Raw genomic sequence first — 16,062 nt, forward strand, 5'->3', positions numbered from 1 at the left:
AGGCAGAGTGGGTCACTTTTATCAGTTAGACTGGTGGGAACCCTCTCAAAATCCAGGTTTCCAGAACAGCCAACAGCCAACCTGCCTAGCAGGCTTTCATCAGGGTAACCGTCAGGCTGTCTTCCACATACCAACTTAGCTCACGTAACAGCCCTCTCCCTGTGTTCATTCTCTACCCTCTCACCTTTTTCATTCTTTTTTGTCCTTACTGTTATCCGGCTATTAAATATTTGTTTCATCTGTCTCCTCTCACTGGAATGTAAAGCCCCACGAGGGCAAGGACATTGTTTGATTACCGCGATACACGGCCAGGGCAGGGGAAGCCTCGCAGGTGAGGTGTTTTGGGAGTAAAACAAGGAGGTACTCACCTAGGGCCTCCCCTGCTACGCTATCCCCAACAGATAAAGTGGGGCCTGGCACGGAGTAGGCGCTGGTGCTCAATGCCTTTTTTTGAGTGAATGAATACAAAGAATAGGAATAATGAAGGGTTGCGGGTCAGTGATACTGAGAATTAACATCTAAGGTTAAAAGGAAGTAAAGTATTCCTTTTGTTTTCCAGCTTACTATTGCTGCTTTGTATTTTATTTTTTTTATTTCTTACTCTGTCCTTTGTGTTTATCCCTCTATTTAGGTTTTGAAAGATAAAAAAGATGCAAAGATACGGGAGCTTGAAGCCAGAGTGAGTGACCTGGAGCTGGAGAAGGTGAAGCTGGTGAATGCAGGCTCTGAGCGGCTCCGTGCAGTGAAGGACATCAAACAAGAGAGAGATCATTTATTAAGTGAGGTGAAAGCTAGTAGGAATGAGTTGAGCAGTCTTACAGGTATGTTACTCCCAATTCAAATTCTGCTAACAAATAGGAGTGCTATCAGTGAAGTTCAATGAGGATACTAGGACTATGTGAAAGAATGGTTCCTCATCCCAATTACAAACGTGGATAATTATGCTGTCCCAGTGGACACCTGAAGTCTTGATACTTCTCCTTGAAGCCCTCCCACAGCTTGCACTTATTAACCATTAACTTTAGTCAGCCTTCAGTGTCCATGAAATTCTTTACTGAGTTTCCAAGAGAAGGGTGAGGGAAGTGGAAACCTTGAGTCCTTTGAGTCAGATAGCTTGATGAGATGTTTAATAACGAAGCAACACATGTAAACAGACTTATGCAAATTTCTTGAAACAGAAAAATCCAAGGCCTTAAATTTTAAAAAGAAATACTCCTAGTTCACCAATAGTATGGTATAGGTATTATCTACTTCACACACACACACACACACGCGCACACACACACACACACACACACGCATCCATCTGTGATTCCTGAACATTTACTATGCCAGATGCTGAGACAGGCCCTAGAAACAACAGTGAGGCCCCCGGCTAGTTGGGAACCAGACCCGTATAGAACAGGTTACAGTGTAGTGGGTGAGGCACAGTGGATGTGTGCTGGCTGCACATGTGGGAAAGGGTAGAGAATCAGCCTCCTGTAGGAGGTGACATCTGTACTGGGATTGATGGAGGAAAAGGAATTTGGCAGGTGAAAAAGAGGTAGAAGGGCAATCCAGGCAGAGAGAACATTATGGGCAGAAGCATGAAGGCATAAAATAACATAATGTGACCTCAGAAGTATTTATGGAAGTAAAAATACAAAGGAGTGAGGACTAAGAAATGAGGCAGACAATGTGGAGCCGGCAAAAGATATTAAGAGATTGATGTCATCAGATTTACATTTTAGAAGGACATTGTCAGCAGGTAAAGAGAGAAAGGCAAGCCTAAAGGAACAGAGGCCAACCAGTTAAGGAGGGTTCTGCTGTAGTCCCAGGGAAGGGTGATGAGAACTTGAACTGAGGCAGTGGCAGTGAGAAGGAGAGGAGAGGGAAGAATTAAGAATATTTTTGGAGATTGGAGGGACTGTATATGTGTTTCAGGTTTTAAATTTGCAGTATTGGGAGAACAATGATACCAACAGCTGAGAGAAGGAGACCAGGAGGGGTTGGCTTTCGGGCAGGAGGGTGAGACGCAGTCAGTGTGATACCGTTGGTCTGGGGGCACCAGGACATCCACATGGAAGTGTCTGGTTAGACAGAGTTAGATCTCAGCAGAGAGGTCTTGGCTCTGTTTGTTCCCTTTATATGTAAATCTATCTATCATATATAAATAGATAAATATAAATAAATAGTTGAATAAGTGTGTGTGTGTATGTGTGTGTGTGTGTGGGTGTGTGTGTATTCTTATGTATGAACAATGAATGCCGGGTATTTTGATAGTTACTGCAGATAAAAAAATCAGATAAGACACATGGCGGCCTCAGGTTACTTACCATGTGGTGGACATTTCATCTACCTACAGCTGGTGGTTAAATCTGTGTGGTAGATATGATTATCCAAGAAGGTTTAAGGTGAAATAGATGTGAGCCAATTATACTGGCTGGGAAAAAGCAGTAAATAATAAGTGGGTAAAGGAGGCAGATCCACCCAAGCAGATTAAAAAGAGTCAGATGTCTGGAAATGTGTGTGTACATCTAATTTCTGTAACAAATGCTGTAACTAAATGGAATCTCTTTCAGCTCTAAAATTCTGTGATCATTAATTACAAATAAAATATACTTTATAACAATGGAGTAGAAAAAATTAACTATTATTGATTATCACGTTGTACAGAGGACTATGAAGTCTTAAAAAGGAATTTTCGAAACAAAAGTGAAGAAATGGAAACTACTACAAATAAGCTGAAAATGCAATTAAAATCTGCACAGTCTGAGCTAGAACAAACAAGAAATACATTAAAGTCAATGGAAGGATCTGATGGTCACGGTATGCTTTAGTAGATTTTTTCCTTTTGTTTTTAATTCCCTTGGTCTAGATTTATTAAAACACAAACCTAGATACATTGCCTTTCACCTCTTCACAGGGCAGCATGATGTGAGAGACATACAACAATAGGTATCACTGATGGGTGTTATATAGCAGTAGTTCTCAGGTTTTTTTTTTTTTTTTTGAGGGAAATTGCCATTTACTTAATTTAATCTTTAAGTATCTGAATCTTTCTTTTTCTGTAGCTATTTCAATAATTTCTAACAGACCTCAATGTCCATAAATGCCAGTTAATTGTTTTTAAGGAAGTGTTGATATAAATACAGGTTACCAATAATTTTCATTCAACACCTTATTTTTCACACGTTTATTATCTACATAAACTGTGTATCTGTGGCTAATTGTCAGCTCCCAATTCCTTCTCTGAGATGAAGATGGGAGGGAGCCCTGGGAATTGAACTGCTAGGATGAGGGGTCCCTTCAACCACTTACCTGTTCCCTTTTCACCTTGCTGCCCATATTAATTCAGAGAGAGAAGGTTAGTTGCTGTTTCATATTATTCATATCATTGTTTGTATGGCTATGTTAGCTGACTGTAAGAATAAATATTTAACTAAAGGCTACCTTTTTTCTATTTCTCAGTATTTTTTCATGTCAAAGGATTTACGTCTGTGCTTACTTCAACAGCACATATACCAAAATTGGAAAGATACTGAAGGAGATTACCATGGCCCCTGCACAAAGATGGCACGCAAATTCTTGACGCGTCCATATTTTGTGCGGTTCTTGGCGATTCAGCTCTTTCTTCGCTGGTTAACACCAAGAAAATGGTGGGGCTTGGAGAGATGACTCCAGAGGCCCATCTGGGGTCTGTTCCCTCGTCCCCTCCACCAGACAGAGTCCCTCCTCAGTGTGCTCCGGGCCTCGCCACAACTGCCCCAGTCACATTACCATTGTTAAATTAACTAGGTAATCCTGTATTTGCTTTCGAATGCCTGTTTTCATTGATTAAGATCACCTTAAAACAAAAAATTTATTAAGAAAATTACCTTTGAAGGCCAACCATGATCCACTTAATCAGACCAAAATTCTTCAAAGTGGTGAGAAAGTGATGCAAATCAGTGTCCTGTGCCTGTATTAACCCTGTCTTTGACAGTTTAGCTATAAGAACTGTATCTTGTTAGGAAGAAGTCACACCTTTCATCCTCCAATAGTTTGTTTTTAAAGAATGGCACATTTTCTTTTTCTTGTTACCCTCTAAGCTCTAGCTGCACCTAACTCAAAGCAGTGGCATTTTCAAACCTCTTTTCTCAGCTGACTCCAAGAAACAACATAGGGTCTCTGACTTTGAATTTCCAAGCAAGGATGAGCTTTATTTATCTTTTCCGTGGCCTGCCTTAAGTATTCAGTGCCTACTGCCCGTCTAGAACATTCTCATCCTGTCACCAGTTTTAGTAAAATAATCACATATATGCTCGTATTGCCAGTTTGACTTCTGAAACAGCAGTGAGTTCCAAGCACATGACGATAACCATGAGATTGGAAATTGAATCGTTTGTGATATCACTGGGATCTTTTAAAAGATCGCTAATAGTAGATGTCTTGCGTGGTATTTTATATATCAGTTTCTAGAAAAATTATTTTAGTAAAAATACTATATACATTTTTCATTTTATGACTGTATATATTTTGTGTGTATATATTTCCTATATGTGTAAGTATGAACTTGGTCAGCATTATTTATTACTGTTGGAGATACGGCAAATTATGATGGCCAATGAAATTAATTCTAACAAGGAATCACAAAACATCATCATTTATATACATTTCGGAGCTCAAAACCTCTGAGTAACTGCTGAAAATTGTTATATCCCAATATTGTGAAATCTGAAGACATTTTCTGTGAACACTTCCTTGAAACTGTCCAGGTGCCTTAGAGGAATCTTACCTGTCACCTTCTCATAATGTTTGACCATCAAATTATAGTCACCTCTCAAAATTTAGAAACTTTAGAAACTAAGATACAGTTTAGTTCCTTTTTTTCCAGCTATGAAAGTGGCAATGGGGATGCAAAAACAAATTACAGCGAAAAGAGGTCAGATAGATGCCCTTCAGAGCAAGATACAATTTTTAGAAGAGTCCATGGCAAATGCAAACAAGGTAAGTCTCTGTCCTTGGAATGGGGGAAGCCAATATGTTCACTCATTAGTAAACTACAACACGGAATAGGACGTAGCAGAGATACAAAGTATGATGGAAGAAAGACAAGAGTTTATTTCTGACAGAGAATGAGGAGAAAGTTCCTGAAGGAACATTTGAGCAGGACCTTGAAAGAGCTAGTATTTTTTTTTTTTTGTAACTACTCTGGAATGAGTTTTATTTTATTTTATTGTTTTTTTCCTTGGTCCTCTTTTATTATTTTTTGCATGTATCTGTTCTTTTTTTAAAAATAAATAAATTTATTTATTTATTTATTTTTGGCTACGTTGGTTCTTCATTGCTGCCCATGGGCTTTCTCTAGTTGTGGCGAGCAGGGACTACTCTTCGTTGTGGTGCACGGGCTTCTCATTGAGGTGGCTTTTCCTGTTGTGGAGCACAGGCTTAGTTTCCTGTTGTGGGCTCTAGGCGTGTAGGCTTCAGTAGTTGTGGCGCACGGACTTAGTTGCTCTGCGGCATGTGGGATCTTCCCGGACCAGGGCTCAAACCCGTGTCCCCTTCATTGGCAGGCGGATTCTTAACCACTGTGCCACCAGGGAAGTCCCCATGTATCTATTCTTTTTCAAATTCTTTTCCTATTTTGGTTGTTACAGAATATTGAGCAGAGTTCTCTGTGCTATACAATACGTCCTTGTTGGTTATCTATTGTACTTTAAATACAGCAGTGTGTATATGTCAATCCCAAACTCCCAATCTATCCCTCCCCACGACCCTTCTGCCCAGTAACCCTAAGTTCGTTCTCTAAGTCTGTGAGTCTGTTTCTGTTTTGTAAATAAGTTCATTTGTATCATTTTCTTTAGATTCTGCATATAAGCGATATCATACGATATTTGCCTTTCTCTGTCTGACTTACTTCACTTAGTATGATAATCTCCAGGCCCATCCATGTTGCTGCAAATGACATTATTTCATTCTTTTTTATGGCTGAGTAATATTCCATTGTATAGACGTACCACATCTTCTTTATCCATTCATCTGTCGATAGACATTTAGGTTGCTTCCATGTCCTGGCTATTATTAACAGTGCTGCAGTGAACATTGGGACGCATGTATCCTTTCGAACAATGATTTTCTTTGGATATATGCCCAGGAGCGGGATTGCTGGATCATATGGTAGCTCTATTTTCAGTTTTTTAAGGAACCTCCATACTGTTCTCCATAGTGGCTGCACCAATTTACATTCCCACCAACAGTATAGGAGGGTTCTGTTTTCTCCACACCCTCTCCAGCATTTTATTGTTTGTAGATTTTTTGATGATGGCCATTCTGACTGGTGTGGGGTGATATCTCATTGTAGTTTTGATTTTTATTTCTCTAATAATTAGTGACGTTGAACATCTTTTCATGTGCCTCTTGGCCATCTGTACGTCCTCTCTGGAGAAATGTCTGTTTAGGTGTTCTGCCCATTTTTTTTGATTGGGTTGTTTGTTTTTATGATATTAAGCCGCATGAGCTGTTTGTAAATTTTGGAGACGAATCCTTTGTCGGTCACATCATTTGCAATATTTTCTCCCATTCTGTGGGTTGTTTTTTTGTTTTGTTTGTGGTTTCCTTTGCTGTGCAAAAGCTTTTGAGTCTAGTTAGGTCACATTTGTTTATTTTTGTTTTTATTTCCATTACTCTGGGAGACGGATCAAAAAAGATATTGCTGCAATTTATGTCAGAGTGTTCTTCCTATGTTTTCCTCTAAGAGTTTTATAGTGTCCGGTCTTACATTTAGGCCTTTAATCCATTTTGAGTTTATTTTTGTGTATAGTGTTAAAGAATGTTCTAATTTCATTTTTTTTACATGTAGCTGTCCAAGAGCTAATATTTTAACTGCAAGAAGTAGGCAAAAGGATATTCGTGGTAGAGAGACGGAATGGTTATAAACAAAGCATATTCAGTTCTGCTCTAATGCAACATATGTGTTACTGAAATCACCACGCTATGCAAAAGTGTGCAATAAAAACCACCATGGGGCTCATCAGAACAGTTGGATTAGGAGCACCACACTAATGAACTTCATCAGTGACAAAAGAAAAATAGGAACCTAATGAAAATGGTAACACAGTTTTACACATGTTAAATGGTTAAGAGATACATAAATACTACAATTAGGATGGCCCTTTATCTTAAAAAAGACCTGAAGTTTACTTGTGCATTGAAGAACTGCAGCGTGGGAGTTGTTAAGAAGGGGTAGAAGGTGGGTTTCCTGTAACACAGGATGTGCATGGACATAGCTCATAACCCAAGGTAAACTGAGGGAGCTGATAGTTGTTTGAAGAGTGTGTATGTATGCTTCTTGTGTATTTCTGTTCAGCTCTGTTTAGCTGGGTGCTGTTTTCTGCATTGACCCTGTATTTCTCATAAATGAAACTGTGCATAAGTAGATGTGAAATTTGTGTTATACTCAAATGTTCCCTGATAACCTCAATCACTTTGGAACAAATTTGCACTTTTAGAAGAAGAGTTATAACAGAACTGACTGTAATGGGGATGAGAAGGTAAACAGCATAAGCAGAAAATAAGGGCAACTAAAATAATTGCTTTCCCCATACCGAAAATGCTGAAATACTTTTTTTAGAATGAGGCTAAATATTAACAAATATGTACATACATTTGTGCCTACCCCTCATCATATGGACTTATTTATTTCCTGTGCTTTTGTTCTTTCCCACTTTTTTCTCCCCTCCATTTCTTATCCTAAATTTGTTCTTTTCTTTTTCTTCTTCCATTATTTGCCTATTTGGAACCTAAAGCAGGGCTTATCCTCATCCTCCCCAAGGGTACTTAGGGCAGTAAGAGGTTACTGCCTGCTGTCACCAGAAACACCTGCACCCAGTAAAGGAAGGTGTTCATCAAAGCTCAATGACATTCCCCTCAAACGGGAAGGAGGCAGCTTGAAAAATTAATCCTTCTTTCTTTCTGCAGCCTCTTCTGCCTAACTCATCAGAAAAGGAAAAACTATTTGTATCCAAAATGTGTATTACAGTGGTGATACCTACTACCTTGTTTACATTAAACATTTTCTCTATGAAAATAATATACATATAGAAAGAAATATAAACTCAGTAAGTTCAGGTTTATATTTTAACTTGATTACTATGCATTTGTTCTTTTCTACCCATTTCATGATGTATTTTAAAGGAATGAACTAATTTTAATGAAATTTTGTTAGATACCAAAGATTCTCCATAAGTTTATCAGTAAGCTCATTCTCATCACTGGATCACAGTGACTTTGAGGACAGGAGCTGTGTGTCCTATTTCTTTTTATGCCAGAGGGTCTACAGTAGGCATTTGTGAAATTAATATTTAACCATTTGTGAAATTAATATTCAACCTTGAAACAAAATAGAAAACCCATAAAGATTTCAAATACGTGTGTCCTCTTTAAATCTCTTGTGTCATTTTAAAGAAGTTTCAATTTGATTTGGTGTGTGATTACTCAATCTCAATTCACCACAACACTGTCTCTTTTTATGACAGCACAGTTATTACATACTTCATAGGTTTTATCAAAGATTTAATAAGCCTAGAAAGAAGTAGTAAACTAGTAGTGATAAAAATGAGAGAGAACTTGGTAACATAATTCTAGCAGCTCCCAACTCCAATCCATAAACAATTAAGCTATAGTTCAGATCTTTACATCATAGTTTTAGATTTCCATCACATCTCAGCATCTACATCAGCATATTATTTCTGATATTTGCTCCTCTGTAATTGTAGGAAAAGCATTTTCTAAAAGAAGAAAAGACAAAATTAAGCCAGGAATTGAGTACTGTTGCAACAGAGAAAAACAAGATGGCGGGAGAACTAGAAGTCCTACGATCTCAGGAACGCCGATTGAAAGAAAAGGTTGCTAATATGGAAGTTGCTCTTGATAAGGTGGTTATTAACTAAATATTTAAAATAGTTATCAACTAAATAGTTATTAACCAAGTAGAATTGTTCTGAATGAAAGCTCCATGTTGATAGGAACCAAATCTGTCAAACTGTATTGTATCCCAGTCACCTCACACAAGAAAAAAACTGTATCCTGTACAGAAGGCTGAGCTTTAAAAACGTAGTCATGATGCATACTTTTTACAAAATTATCTTTTTTTCTGGCTAACAGGTCACAAGAGCAGTAAGATATAAGGTGTAAGATGCTCCTGGTATCCTTCGTGACCTGAATAACTAAAAATACCACCAATCTAACTTACCATCAAAGAAGGACTTGAATACTAGGTAGAATATAGTCTGTTAATAATATCCATACAGAGATAAAGTAATGCTAACATCTGGCACTTTGTGGAGTTCAAAAAGTGCAGGTAGGGAGCTTCCCTGGTGGTACAGTGGTTAAGAATCTGCCTGCCAATGCAAGGGACACAGGTTCGAGCCCTGGCCTGGGAAGATCCCACATGCTGCGGAGCAACTAAGCCCGTGCACCACAACTACTGAGCCTGCGCTCAAGAGCCCACAAGCCACAACTACTGAGCCCATGTGCCACAACCACTGAAGCCTGCGCGCCTAGAGCCTGTGCTCTGCAACAACAGAAGCCACGACAGTGAGAAGCCTGTGCACCGCAACAAAGAGTAGCCCCCGCTCACCGCAACTAGAGAAAGCCCGCACACAGCAACGATGACCCAACACAGCCAAAAATTTTTTAAAAAAATTAATTAATTAATTAATTAAAAAAAAAAGAAAAGAAAGTGCAGGTAGGGAACACAGCTTGAAGAATGAGAAGGATCAATGATGACACTGTATTTGTCATTGCCATTTATTGTAGAGAAGTAAATCTCTCTTTGTGTCACCTGAAAACTCTGGAAGCCTAAAAATATACCAAGACTAGTCATTGATTCTTGAGAAATCAGAGCCTTCATGGTAATAGAAAATGACCTTTGATCCCACCTATTCAAACTTAGGTCTTAGAACATGATATATTGACTCAATGAATTTCAGTTGTGGTTATTTTTATAGAAATGTTTTTGCATTGCTAAAGCTGTTTGCTCATTTCATCCTTAGTTCATTCATTCTTTTGAGTGCCCTCCACATACTAAATGCCATGTAGATGCTGGGGCTACAGAGGATAAAGACATGGCCTTCAATTACTCTCAAGTTTTCTGAATAAAACAGATAAATAAATAGATAAATGTAATACCGTGTGCCAAGAATAGGGGAAGTTTCCTTGAAGAGATGGTGACTCTGCATTTATACATTAATAAAATAAAGTTGCATAAAGGATGGAGGATAAACCACATGTGGTTGCTTGATTGTAGGCATCTTTGCAGTTTGCAGAATGTCAAGATATAATACAGCGTCAGGAACAAGAATCTGTGCGCCTAAAACTTCAACACACTTTGGATGTAAAAGTAAGATCTTTTTTCATCAAAAATAGTAGTTTAAGCAAAAATTATGCCTTGGTTTGATATACTTTCATATTTTCCCCATGTACTTTAGATACATTCAAGTGTACTTTTAACATTATCTAATATTAGCGATTATAAAATCTGTACATTGTACAGATTATACCTATCCTTTTCATATATAGTAACAAATTGAAGCACCATGCTTTATGTTAAGTCTATACTGAATGAGGGAAACATAGAAGTACCTACCTTGGGGAACCAGAGGTTTGTATACAGGAGGTCAAGTATGTTTGGCTTGTTTGGAGAGTAGAAAAATGATGTAATTTGCATGACAAAACATGTGTTCTTTAAAAATAGATTTTTCCACTGGAGTATATGTCTGTTTTTCAAGTATATTTTAAAGTTGCAGACTTACTTTAAAGTCTCAATACTGGATATTTTCACAGGCAAGAGCACTCCACAGTTGGAGAGGATCTTTCTCAGTAGTCAGAAGTAGTGTGGAGTGTTTGGCAAAGTTAGAAACCAACATAGTAGAAGTCAGAAGTCGTGTGGAGTGTTTGGCAAAGTTAGAAACCAACGTAGTAGCATCCCATCTGAGATATCTTTTCACATCTGGAATGATTTTATCCATCAGAAGTGTGAAGGCATCTTCCTAAGCCCATGATTAGTCCCCAAAGAGTAACATACACCAGAATCATCTTGCTTAATACTTTAGCTTAAAACTTTGTAGAAGTTCAACATGTAAGACTGAAATTATATTTGCAAAAATACATTTTGATTTCACAATTCTCACTGTACGTTGACAGTTATTTTGCTCACATGTATATTGTCTTCCAGGAACTTAAGGGCCCTGGATACACCTCCAATTCTTCTGTGAAACCACGCCTTCTACAGCCGTCATCTGCTGCCCATTCTCATTCTAATGTACCATCTTCCCAGTCTGCAGCCAGCTTCCTATCTCATGTAGGTAACTAGTCTTATAGTCTAATCACACATGAAATCACACATGAAAATCAATTTCATTAGTTAATAGTCCTATTGTACGTATAGCAACAGGGTTGCTAGTAACCTACCAGTTATCCTGCTTACGCATTTAAATGAAAAGCATGCACTGCAGAATGAAAAAGTTGAAATGGACTCTTTTCACACACATGAGTTATGTGCACTGATAAACTAGCTATCACACAGCAAGTAACATTCTATCAAACAAAAGAATATTATTAATATTAGAAGTTAACATGGTTCTCTCTGGAGACTGGAACTTGGAGGTGGGCAGAGGAAGAGAAGGAGACTGCTGCTTTTTGTTTTAAGTGTTATAAAATCACTTTACCTTTAAAACTATATGCAGGTTACATTGATAAAAATTAAATTAAACCACTCTCCCCATGAAGCAAACAACAAACATAACAAAGAACATTTGACCAGGAGTCACTGGGACTTAAGATGTGTCTCTAACTACTTTGTGTGCCCTTGGATACTGAGTTAAATATATTGTTCCTTTTCACCTCTAATGAGGAGTCTGGACTATAGATCATCTCTAGGGTTTTCTAGAAGATCAACTCTGAAATTCCATGACTTTTCTTTAGCCAAAATCCAGCCTAGTAATACATAGACTGTACTTGATTATAAAGAATCTCATCCATCACTGAAAAAATACTAGTCATAAGTCTATTAAATTTAAAACTTTAATTGTAATTCTAACAGCAGTAATGAAGTGTATTATCTAAATAGACTGTTAAGCATGTTTTATACAATTTCTTCCCTTAAAAATGTTTATTATATAATTTTACACATTAAATGTAACATACATTCTTTGTTTTATTCACTGATGTGTTCCAAGCACCTGGAACAGTATCTAGCATGTGGTAAGTATTCAGTACATATTTGTCTAATGGGTGAATGAATTCATTGTAAAATACTGTGTTCAGGTTTTCATTGTTTCTACTGACAAGTCAGTTTTAAGTCTTATTGTCACTTTTTGGGAGGTACTTTTTTTCTCTAACCACTTTAAAGATTTTCTCTTTGTTTTGGTTTAAGCAGTTTGACTGTGATGTGCCTATGTGTAGTCTTCTTTATATTTATCTTTCTTGGGGCTCACTGATCTTCCTGGATGTGTGGATTGATATCTTTCATTGATTTTGGAAAATGTTTATCTTTTATATTCTTGACTATTTTGTCTGCCCCATTCTCTTGTTTCCTTCTGAGACTTGTACTATTAAGTAACTTTATTTTTTAAATTGGTATGTGATAACTCCATTATCTGAATCCCCTATGAACTTGTGACCATTGTTTCTCTTGGTTTCTAGTCATATTTTTGTCTGCTCTTTTTGCTGCCTTTTTTTCAAGACTATTTTTTAGAGCAGTTTTAGATTCACACCAAAATTGAAAAGAAGATACAAAGATTTCCCATATACTCCCTGCCCTCACACATGCACAGCCTCCGCATTATCAACATCGTTCACCAGAATGGTGTGTTATCAAGGATGAACCTACATCGACACATCATAATCACCCAAAGTCCACAGTTTACCTTGGGGTTTGCTCTTGGCGTGGTACATTCTATGGATTTGGACAAATGTTTATACATAGGTCATAATTGACATATATCCATCATTTTCATATCATACAAAGTATATTCACTTTCCTAAAAGTTCTGCCTTCCCCCCATTCCACCCCTGGCAACCATTGATCTTTCTATTGTCTCCCAGTTTTACCTTTTCCAGAATGTCATTGAGTTGGAATCATACAGTATGTAGCCTTTTCAGATTGGCTTCTTTCACTTAGTAATATGTATTTAAGATTCCTCCATGTCTTTTCATGGCTTGATAGTTCATTTCTTTTTAGCACTGAATATTCATTGTCTGGATGTACCACAGTTTATCTGTTCATCTACTAAAGGGCACCTTGGTTGCTTCCAAAGTTTGGTGATTGTGAATAAAGCTGCTATAAACATCCATGTGCAGGTTTTCATGTGGACATGTTTTCAACTCCTTTGGGCAAATATCAAGAGCATGATTGCTGGGTCATATGGTAAGAATCTGTTTAGTTTTGTGAGAAACTACCAAACTGTCTTCCAAGGTGGCTGTACCATTTTACACTCCCACTAGCTGTGAATGAGAGTTCCTCTTGTTCCACAGCCTCGCCAGCATTTGGCAGAGATTATATAATCCAGTGGTTTCCTGAGAATGGGTGCATTTCATTCATTAAGTGTTTTAAAACCTTGCATGTCTGAAAATACCTTTATTCTTCACTTACATTTGATTGATGTGCAAAATGTTGTTGCTATTGTGCCATTTTTATTCCAGGGCTTTTGTATGTGACCTGTTTGTTTCTCAAAGCTTTTAGAGTCTTTTCTTTACGTCTGGTATTCATTTCAGGGTGATCTCTGCTGGGGGTCTTTTTCCCTTCATTGTGCAGGCTCTTATGTTCTTCTTCTCTGAAATTTTCTTGTGTCATTTATTTGATCATTTTCTTCCTTCACTTTTTCAGTTCTCTCTTTCTAGAATTCCTGTTAAGTCACCTATTAAGCCTTCTGGATTTATTCTCTAATCTCCTTTAATTTTGACTTCCAATTTCCATCTCCTCATATTTTATTCCCACCTTCTGGGAAAACTCCTCAACTCTATCTTCCAAACATCTATTGAATTTTTTTTCTGATATCATGTATTTTAAAAAATTTCCAGGAGCCTTTTCTGTTTTTTAAATCTTCTCTTTATATAGTTTCATGTTCTTTTGTGGATGTGGTACTTCCTCATTTCCGTTTAAGGATATTAATATCAGTTTTTCAATAATTTCTTCTGTTACCTGAATTATTGCCATTTCTTTGAATTCATTTTTTTTCTGTTTGTTCTGATGTCTGTCTTTCATGTTGGAGATTTTCCTTCACTGTTTGGTGATCATTGGCTGTCCATTCATATTTAAGACTGAGGCCCTAAAAAGCCAATGAAAAGCACTTTGTAAGGTTCACAGGATTTGTTAGCTAGTAGGTGGTTAGGTATTACTTTTGAACTGAGGGATCCAAAAATTATCTTAGTTTTTTTTCTTGGTCCTGTTAATTCCCTTAAAGAGCGATTGTCTTACTACAGACTTGTAGATGTACATCTATCCGCCAGTATTCTGAGAGGTGAGTGGGGCAGGGAATCTGGGGTATCTATATATCTATAAATCTTACTTTATGCTTATATTTTCAGTTTGCAACCTGACTCCTGCCATGCCAGGTATCCTTTTGGAGCCTCAAGTCCTTTGGTTCAACCTCACCCAGAGACTAAGCCTCTAAATGTATTTAGGGGAAAAGAACGAATTATTACCTGACTACATGGGGAGTACACCTGGTATTCTCACAGCTTCTACCATAAACTTTTAGCCAGTCCTCCCATTTTGCTGCCCTGTCCCTTACCCTGGCCTTTAGAAATACACAAGGCCTCCATTTCCTGACTCTTTCTGGAATACTCTGAGGCAGAGCAGCTTGCTGCTTCCTGGCTACTTCTGTGCAGGTACTTGATGTTTTACCTTTTTTTTTTTTTTTTAAATTAATTAATTAATTTATTTATTTTTGGCTGTGTTGGGTCTTCGTTTCTGTACGAGGGCTTTCTCCAGTTGCGGTGAGCGGGGGCCACTCTTCATCGCGGTGCGCGGGCCTCTCACTGTCGCAGCCTCTCCCGTTGAGGAGCACAGGCTTCAGACGCGCAGGCTCAGTAGTTGTGGCTCACGGGCTTAGTTGCTCCGCGGCATGTGGGATCTTCCCAGACCAGGGCTCAAACCCGTGTCCCCTGCATTGGCAGGCAGATTCTTAACCACTGCGCCACCAGGGAAGCCCTAGCTTTCTTTATTCTACTAAATTAATTATGAATTACCTATTTGCTTTCCATCTCCCAAAATTTTATCATCATTACTCATCTAATGTTATCTCTCCTTTCCTCTTTATCCTTGTTAATTTCTTTAGTGTCATTTTAGTGGGGCTTCAGATAGAGCAAAACTAAATGCCAAGTTTTACGTTTAAAAGTAGAATATTTCGGGCTTCCCTGGTGGCACAGTGTTTGAGAATCTGCCTGCCAATGCAGGGGACACGGGTTCGAGCCCTGGTCTGGGAAGATCCCACATGCCGCGGAGCAACTGGGCCCGTTGGGCCCGTGAGCCACAATTACTGAGCCTGCGCGTCTGGAGCCTGTGCTCCTCAACGAGAGAGGCCACGATAGTGAGAGGCCTGCGCACCACGATGAAGACTGGCCTCCGCTTGCCACAGCTGGAGAAAGCCCTGGAACAGAAACGAAGACCCAACACAGCCATAAATAAAATAAATAAATAAAATTTTAAAAAAAACAAGAATATTTCTATGTGCTTTGTTCTGCATTGCCCCTTCATTTATCTCGTTTCATTTTAGTCTTTTTGTTCCATGATTCTAACAATAGTGATTACTTACTGAACACCAGGCACTGTGCAGCATACTTTCTATAGATTATATAATTTATTCCTCACAACCACCCACACGAGATAAGTGCTGTTATTATACTTATTTTACAGAGGAGGAAACTGAGGCTTGGAGAAGCTAAGTGACTTACAGAGTTCACACTCCAAAAACCCAGTTGTGCCAACACTTAACCAAGATAGCCTGAGCTTAGAACCTGTCTCCTTAGCCAGTTATACTGTACTGATTCTCTACACCACACTGTTGAATGCTGTTTATAAACAAAATAAATGGATGATGA

The 16,062-nt window shown here is 38.2% G+C and overlaps 1 protein-coding gene and 1 non-coding gene across 6 annotated transcripts in view; both read left to right on the plus strand.

The window, feature by feature from the left end:
• CCDC158 (coiled-coil domain containing 158) overlaps window positions 1-16,062 on the plus strand; it is a 99,887-nt gene that overhangs the window by 44,593 nt on the left and 39,232 nt on the right. For all 5 annotated transcript variants that reach the window (XM_059924019.1, XM_059924017.1, XM_059924021.1 and 2 more), the window contains 6 exons: window positions 632-821; window positions 2,656-2,808; window positions 4,856-4,968; window positions 8,736-8,894; window positions 10,268-10,360; window positions 11,195-11,320. In XM_059924019.1, coding sequence (XP_059780002.1) covers window positions 632-821; window positions 2,656-2,808; window positions 4,856-4,968; window positions 8,736-8,894; window positions 10,268-10,360; window positions 11,195-11,320 — 834 coding nt within the window. The remainder of the gene's footprint in view (window positions 1-631; window positions 822-2,655; window positions 2,809-4,855; window positions 4,969-8,735; window positions 8,895-10,267; window positions 10,361-11,194; window positions 11,321-16,062) is intronic.
• Window positions 3,480-3,587, plus strand: LOC132366846 (U6 spliceosomal RNA). Its single transcript, XR_009503567.1, has one exon. It is a non-coding gene; the product is annotated as a U6 spliceosomal RNA (small nuclear RNA).

Source organism: Balaenoptera ricei, chromosome 5 (assembly GCF_028023285.1).
Source record: "Balaenoptera ricei isolate mBalRic1 chromosome 5, mBalRic1.hap2, whole genome shotgun sequence".
Lineage (NCBI taxonomy): Eukaryota > Metazoa > Chordata > Mammalia > Artiodactyla > Balaenopteridae > Balaenoptera > Balaenoptera ricei.